General features: G+C 41.0%; 1 protein-coding gene across 5 annotated transcripts in view; it reads left to right on the top strand.

Annotated features, from left to right (window-relative positions):
* The first annotated feature begins 1041 nt into the window (after positions 1-1041).
* The window catches only part of ripor2 (RHO family interacting cell polarization regulator 2), a 74893-nt gene continuing 67490 nt past the window's right edge, over positions 1042-8444 (top strand). Inside the window, exons 1-2 of one of the 5 annotated variants that reach the window (XM_082522072.1) lie at positions 1042-1319; positions 2446-2513. Coding sequence is in view for 2 of the 5 variants with exons in the window: in XM_082522070.1 (XP_082378196.1) it covers positions 7744-7822 (79 nt within the window). In the remaining 3 variants the exon portion in view is untranslated. Of the gene's footprint in view, positions 1320-2445; positions 2514-2547; positions 2657-7436; positions 7823-8444 lie in introns of those variants that run through there. The other 4 variants (XM_082522074.1, XM_082522073.1, XM_082522070.1 and 1 more) reach the window with 4 other exon arrangements.

Genomic DNA, 8444 nt, shown 5'->3' with positions numbered 1-8444 from the left:
GTCTTCCCTTAGCCACATGAAGCCATAATGTGCAGGACACACACTAACTCACACACGTGCACCTCCAATGAGTCAGAAAGTGCCATGGCAAATTGGATTTGCCACGCAGTGCCCTCGTTATTGTTACCCGGGTAACCATTCACAGTCATCCCATTTTTTCATCTTTCTTATAGAGAGAGAGAAAAGGCCAAGGCCTGGCTAAAGAGAAAAGGAGAAGGAATGAGAGAGGTCTCCTTCCCCCCCCCTTGTGTCTTCTTTTTCTCCTCCGCTCCTCATCCTGTCTGGCTCATGCTCACATTAGTCTGTGGGAATGATCAAACGTTAGTTGGCCTGAGGACACTTTTCCACCGTCCTCCAAAAATGATGTGATATTTTTTGCCTTCACCTCATTCCCACCACCTCAGATGAATACCCATCTGTCAGGGTGCAGCAGAGGAAGTCAGGCTGACATCAAGAACTTTTTGGAGGAAAGTTTTCCCATAAGTCTCCTCGTTAAAATGATCAGTCCTGGAGCAGCACAAACTTTACTGCAAAATGCACTTTGTGTATGGCAGTTTGTGTAGTGTCAGCTTACTGTGGGTTGGGCGTATCTTCCTCTTTATTCACATTCTTAGTATTACTGCTTGTTTGTTTATTGCTTTAAGTCGTTATTGCATTATTGAAGAGCTTCTCAGTTAGTGTTATATCAGCAGTTGTTATGCACTGACACCAGATCACAGTTTGGAAATCTTTCACAAGAAAAGCCTGCAAGATGTTTTATTAGCAGCATGTTTGTTCCCTTTAAAATATAGTCTAAAAGAAGAGCTTTCTATAATTTATTTATCCCAATTAGAGCTGCTTAACATTTCTTTTAGAAAGTAATTTTTACACTAATAATAGCAATAATTTGCTAAATTACAGCAATTACAGCACAACTCACGGCCACATCAAGTGTGTTGGGAAAAAATCGTCAGAAGGGAACTTGTTGTGTAACAAGCATTGCTATTTTGCAAAATATCTGTCCTCAAAAATGCACAACGGAATAGATTGAGTCGACATCAAGTAACGATGAGCTGGTCCTGATGTCCCTGAAACAGGAAAAAGAAGAAACTGAGATTCTGGGTTCATCTAATTCTCACTAGCAGAAAGCAGCAGGGAGAATTTCATGGTTTGATCCAGGAGTTGAAGCTGGATCACGACTGCTATCGTACATATTTCAGGACGTCAGTGAGGCAGTTTGAGCTCTCGTTGGCAGAGTTGGGACCACATCTGAGGAGGAGGAAAATAAATCATTTCAGGGAGGCGATTGACCTGAGTCAGCATCTAACTGTGTGTCTGAGGTAAAATAGTATCATTTTACTATTTGTATGTCACTGTATATTCAATACCTGTGCACATTTTGAGCAACAAGCTGTCACATTGCCAAATACAGTGATCTGATTGGTCAGATCTGTTTATGGTCGTACGTGAGAGTGAAAAATATTTTTGACTCATTAAATTTTCACTCAGATTTAACACATCTAGTGAGAAAAGTAACTCACAGAAGTAACTTTTTATTTAGCTGGCATGTTGGTTACATGTCCAGGCTTTAACTCATTGCATTTCCTTCATTACATAACCAGCAACAGGCTCGTCAGTTTCCCTCAGAGCAACAGCTAGAAGCTAGCCAAAACTGCTTCAGAGACACAGTCATTCTTGTATTTAACTATTACTGGATTCATTCGACTTGTATGCAGCCGTGTGGAATGTGAGTAACAGTAACAGACCAGTAACAGCTTTCTTGAACAGCAAAACAAACACGTTAAGCTTCTCGCTACAGAAAAAGTTGTTTGCGTATGTGGTGTGCAGTGTTGGTCAAGTTACTTGAAAAAAGTAAGCAGTAACTAATTACTGATTACTTCCCCAAAAAAGTAAAATGGCCTGCATTTGTATAGCGCTTTACTCAGTCCCTAAGGACCCCAAAGCGCTTTACACTACATTCAGTCATTCACCCATTCACACGCACATTCACACACTGGCAATGGCAAGCTACATTGTAGCCACAGCTGCCCATTACTTTACTGATTACTTATTTTCAAAAGTAATTAATTACTTAGTTACTTAGTTACTTTTTCTAAACACAATTTACAACCTGAATAGGTGATAAATTGATAGATCTTTCAGCCCAATTCTACTTTTTCTGCATAATCCATCATACAAAATGTAATCAAATGGAAAAGTCTCTTTTTAAAACTTGTTTTATTAGTTTTAATCTTTTAACTTTATCCATCAAGCAAAAATTTAATTATATGCAACATTCGCTGACTGGAAGAAATTTGTTTAATATTTAAACCTATTTTCTGCACATTCCAGCACATAAAAATTTTTTTTTGTGTGTGTGTTTACACTCTTTCAAATAGATGCAAGTAAAACACAGCAGAAAATAAATAAAGTCAAAGACTAGCGGTCCTTTTGCTCTATTTTTAGGGTAGGCGGAGGTTTACCTTGGTGCAGGTGTGCTGCGGCGGTCAGTGGAAGAATCCGCGAGTTTCTCTGTGAGTTTCCCATTACATGGTAGCGCACTCGGTGCTTGCTTGGAAGTTTAGGGGTTTTTTTCGCTGTAAAAAGAAGTTTTCTTCCCACGCACAACGGACGCTAATGTTTTTGTCACTTTTTATGGAATCAAACTCAAAGTAAGGTCAGTACTTCCACGCTTTAAACGCTGCACGCTCATACTCTCTCCCGCACTCTATATTAGCCATTGTTGATCTGCACACAGCTGTTGTCACAAACATTGCACTCGTTTACTCACTGTCATGAGACATTCTCGCAAAAAAATCATGGTTTTAGTAACGCGGTATCGCAGCGTTCCTACGGGAAAGTAACAGTAATCTTATTACCATTTTTGCAATAGTAATCCCTTACTTTACTCGTTACTTGAAAAAAGTAATCGGATTACCCATCTCTGGTGGTGTATGCATCAATGGTCCTAACCAGGCTGAACAAAATACCAGAATCTCCAGAAGGAAAGTAAAACTGACCTAAATGCTAACTAAAGGTCTGCAATATAAAGGAAAAAATTTCAATAACAACACTGACTATTTTTGTGAGTATATATGTGTAAGGGGTAGGAATTAGTGCAGTGAATGTATAAGTGGACACTTTCTTTTTTTCTTGTTTTTAATTTAAAACATTAATGTTATCATCTTTGCCAGAGAAGCGTTTAAATGACTGAAACTGGTATAAAAAGACAAAAAAATGGGGTGCATCCATTAAATCTGTCAGTGCAAGCCTCTCAGTGGCCTTTTAAACTTGTGGCCACAGAGACCAGTCACAGCTTTTAATGCTAGCTCAGGGACAATAACAATATAGAAACACACACTCAGTGATGTGCTCTGTTGGAGTCTCCCCACCAGTCCATAAACGTTATTGGTGCAGTTTGTCTTTAATGCAAGAGCTCAGTTGTCAAGCGCCACAGAATTAGCATGGATGCTAAAGAGCTGCTGCTTTCATGCTAATAACTGATATTTTAAGCCGTGGTAACAGGCAACATACTGATGCATATTTTCAGGGCCAGCAGAGCGGCTGTGTAGGAGGCTGAAGCCGCCTATTCAGCCTCCTGGGATACTCATCATCTGGCTCGATTCAGATGCCAAAGAGCTCCATTGTTTGACCCCATTCAAACGGCACCATTGTACAGAGCCGGTCTGATTGTGCGACAGTTACAACTGTGTATGCGTGTTTTTGTGTTCACTTGTCTGTTTGTGTTTTGTTTTGGTGGTATTGTGTGTGTGTGTGTTCAGTTGTATCATATGTGTGTAAGAGTAATTTGTGCGTATGCGTGGTGTTGTGTATTTGCATTTCCTGAAGCAGGGGCTTTTTCTCTGGTGGTCAGAACAAATAGCCGGCCATTGAAATGCAGCAGGGCAAACGCTGACCCCATTTTCTGGCGCTGCAGGCCGGCAACAGTTCACGGTTACAGAAAGAGAGAGAAGAGAAGCTCCTATATTTTCCGACATCTGCATGTACCATTTTTGCATTGAATAAAGTGAGCCTCGGTTTAAGGGAAAAACAACAACAACAATGTTTTGCACATAATGATGACACAGTCAACAGCAGAACCAGCTCGTTATAGGAGTGCACAGATGGGAGTGGGATGAGTCTGCATAAGACAGTGGGCTTTGCTTTGCATGTGTCACTGTGTTTTCTGTTTACTTGCCTGCCTGACCAGTGACTCTAGCTCCCTGCGACACAGAGCAGCGAGTCAAAATGTCACTGCTGTTAGCCGTGAAGCAGCAGTCTGGTTGGCGAGCATTAATTATGATCCGTCACTTAGTCCGACACTCGAGTTTAACTTGCAGTGTGGTTCTTGTCGCGTTAATCAAAGAGAAAGATCTTTGCAGGGCTGCGTGATTACAAGACAGCATTCAGAAGAAGCCTTTCAGATTGCTCTCATGCACAGTTTTCATCAACATACAGTTACTTAAAATTCTTACTCTTCATTTTATTTGTTTACCGTTTCTCTGAGCATTGCACACTCTGACCTTAGGTGAATTTACAGGGAAGACTGTGGCACCTGAATGTTGCAGACCTACAAACTATGAAAACATCCACTTTTAAAGAGGTGCTGATATTTACTGGTGCTCAACCTGGATGCTTCCTTACGTCTTAATTCCTATGGAAGCAGCTGACTGCTCTGCATGGAAACGTGGACCCTCAATAAATATAAAGCAATAATTCTGAGTAAAATACAACTAAAATATATCAAATCAAAGGCTTATTTATTCAAATAATTAATTGTAAAGGAAAACATGTTTGGTATGAACTGAATGTATACTAAGTAAAATTCATTTGACATTTAATTTACATTGTATTTACTTAATACAATTACATGGGAAATTTAATGTAATTGAATTGGTTAAAATCAGAATTTGGGGCCAGATTTCTTTGTTTCTCTTTTTTGAATGACTTCATCTTTGGGTTTTGAGTTGCAGCGGCCAGTTTTAGCCATCTTCACAGATTCTGTGTTGCTTCAGATTGGCAGATAAGATTTGAACACATCTCTAACAAACACGACACACTCTGTTCCTCTTATCGACCTCACACAAACAGGAAATACTCTCATAAAGCGAGCCTTTCTCTCAACCCAAAGACGTTCTTAAAACAACTCTTTGGTCTCACATTCTTTGCGCGTCCTTTTGCGATGTGTCCGGATTGTCTGGACTTGCCCCAGTGAAAATGAGTTTATTCCCTCAAGCTTGGGCCTTGAAGGGAGCCAGCGGCTGGGGAGAGGAAGTCTGAAGGAAAAGTGATAATGAACTGACTTTAAGCCTACTTTCTATTTTGGTTTGAAATTGGTTTGTCTAAATGGGGTGAGTCAGAGAAACTGCTTTCTGGCAGATGTAGGCACAGAGTGAGAAAGAGGAAGAAAGTTCTGTCTGCCTGCTATTAAAAAAACAAACCGTTTCCATCTAAGAATAAATTAAAGGTCAAAAAGACACAAAGCGCTGCATGTTAACAGTAATTTAGGAGTGGACATGAAATGCTTGAAAGAGGCTGTTAAAGGGCCTCCTGGGGATGGACCAAAGCTTTTTAAAAAGCTGGAAAACTACTTCAGACTTATAAAGTGCGCTAGAGAGTTTGTCATTATGCAACACAACATGACAGGACTCCAAAAATATATCCAAGCCGTTCTACATGCTTTTGTTTTTCTCTAAAACAGCACAACACATGAGTTCAGTGCCAGTCTGTGCTGTTTAACCCCCTTTATTTCTATTTAGGTCAAGCTGCTAAACATTAGACTACCTGACAAGATTTCTTACAGTTTTAAACAGTTTTTGGGCTTTACTTTGTTAATCTCTTTAAATGATTTGTTTCTTGCATTCTTAATTACTGGATTTAAAGGTATTACATGCTGATACCTGCAGATAAAGACTGAGGATGTCCAGTTGAGGTCAGATGCTCATTTTGGGGTTTGGGGCTTTTAGTGATTTCTTCTGCTTATACCGGAAGTTTGTTGATGGTCACCATAAGCATTTATCTTATATTTCTACTGTATTTCTCATCTGCTGTTTTTACTATTTGTTTTTAATTGTTTTTTGTATTATAATTTATTTTGTTTCTTTAGTTCATATTTAGATTTTTTTTTTGTCCTGCAGGGAAACATGTTTCTAACCAATTAAACTTTGAAACTTGAAACTTTTCCACCCAATTATTTTTTTAAAGTCCATTGAAGACGTATGCTGTTTATTCATCTTATCCTGGAAAAACAACAGCTCAAGGAAAACATTAAAAGCCCAAAATTACCACTATATTCATACCTGTGATGAGTGGAGGTGAACGCACAGCTGTATGGTCAATAAGTACCACAGACTTGGAGAGGTGCTAGTATCACTGTAGACTCTAATTCTTGTTCCACCGGAGACATTTACAATGACCATTACATTTGTTTCTGTTCTCTGCGATTTATAGAAAGACCTTAAAACCTTGGCAGTCAGCAAGATTTATCAGATTGTCGTGTATTCAGGTGAAATGAAAAAAATATTCATTTATAAAGGACAAAGAGCTGGAGGCGACATCTCTTTATTCACACGTGCGAACGCCCTGTCTATAAATGCATGATTATATGGAACAGATGACAGAGACCAGGATTAATATCCAGTCCAAAGATAAATTAGTCACTTTTTAGATGCATCACTCAAGTCAAGCATTGCTTCTAAAGAGAAATCTTGTACTAAACAATTGTGTACTGTACTAAAAGTTGACTGAATACTTTAACACTGAGAATGAAAGAATCCGGAGGCTTTACGCTGTTTTAAAGCATATTTGTAAAGGCCACAAATCTCTGTTTGCGCTTCCTAAACACAGATTTCAAGTGTGTGACTCAGTGTAGTCTTGAGCAAAAGACTGAAATGTAAAAACTACTATTCTGCGAGAGGTTCTCCCACTCTGTCTGAATCGAAATCTGTCTCTTTCAGAGCAGGTGAGTGTGCTTATTTGCTGCATGAGCAGCTCTGTGGAGGCTTTCAGCAACAGCAGATGACAACAGACTTTACCGGCTCTGCCAAGGCCTCCTCACAGCGGGTCACAAAAAAGAAAAAGAAAAAAATAGAGGGAGAGATCAGTGTGGTCCCATGATTCCTAGTGAGCTGTGAAGGAATGACAAGCAGAGCCAGCTTCATGTCACACACACACACACACACACACACACACACACACACACACACAGGGTGTGTTTTCACACCCTCTTTGCATGTCCTTGCTGGCTTAAAATAAAGAATCTAATTATTCTGGTTAAATCACCAGGCGCTTGAGCTGACTCATTGTGGAGAGCCATAATGTGCATATGGACACACACGCACACACATGAAGAAACACATGTACACACTACTGATCCTCCCCGTGCTGTACGCTCGCACACATGCGCACAGTTACTCATACAAGTGCTCTCCAACCGGCACGCTCTCACTTCAGCCTTGCACAGGATGTTATGAAATCAGCACTGTTGCTGAAACTTGGTGAAGGTCGCTGGGAGTCCTCTCTCTCACCCACACACACACACTTCACCTGGCACTTACGCACTCGTTCTCGTGCGGAGAGCTGAAGCTCAGCTCAGTCCCTGTCCCCTCCTGCTTGTGCGAGGAGCCTGCCGGCGATCGGACTGTCGCCTGTAGCGAAGAGGCCGGGCCGGCGTCGATTCAATTTTTACAGCCCAGTCGCTCTCTCTCTCTGAGGCTGAAGGAAGACAAGAGGGAGAGAAGAAGAGAAAGAAGAGGAGGAATAGTGATGGCCGTGACCGACATTGCAGAGGACGACCTGGATGAGAGGATGCGCGAAGAAGCGGAGGACGTCTTCTACGAGGACGGTAGGATTGCCAAGAGTCAAATGTGAAGTGTTTTAAAGCGGGCGTGGGTTTGACAGGTGGGCTGCAGGGCCGAGACAGCTGCCCCAGCGCTGCGGCAAGGTCAGACTGGTTGGTTTGTGAGTTGTGGTTATGATCAGGGTTAAAGAAAGGGTAAAAATGATGGTTGAAGGGCGCCCCAGAGGGCTCTCCCTAGCTGTGTAGGTGGCGTTGTCAACGGCACGGTTGAGTAGCCTTTCCTAAACACAGAGATGGAAAATGAGTAACCTCGAGATAAATAGATTTGTCTCAGTGAAATGAAAAAATCACGGTCAGTGTAATATGCTTCAGCTGTGTCTCGAGTTTCCCTTCATCACAGGCGCTCTGTGCAGTTTTTTTTTAATCGATTTCAAACTTTTACCCTTTTTAGAAAGCCGAGAGGAGCAGTGCCCTCTGCAGCGTGTGGGGGCGTTCTTGTATAACAAGCAGATGTTTTTAACAAGCATTATTCTCCACAAGAAAATCTCTTGTTTGTTTTTGGGTGGGGTGGGGGTGTTTGCTATTTTAAAACAAAGTGTAATCATAACCTGAGGTGAGCTGGATGCTGGAAGAGTGATGAGCAACAGCAGAACTTTACTGATGATCA

The sequence above is a fragment of the Aulonocara stuartgranti genome (assembly GCF_965226115.1).
Source record: "Aulonocara stuartgranti genome assembly, chromosome: 22".
Taxonomy (NCBI): Eukaryota; Metazoa; Chordata; class Actinopteri; order Cichliformes; family Cichlidae; genus Aulonocara; species Aulonocara stuartgranti.
The sequence above is the reverse complement of the archived record's forward strand: the minus strand, read 5'-3'. Positions and strand labels throughout refer to the sequence as shown.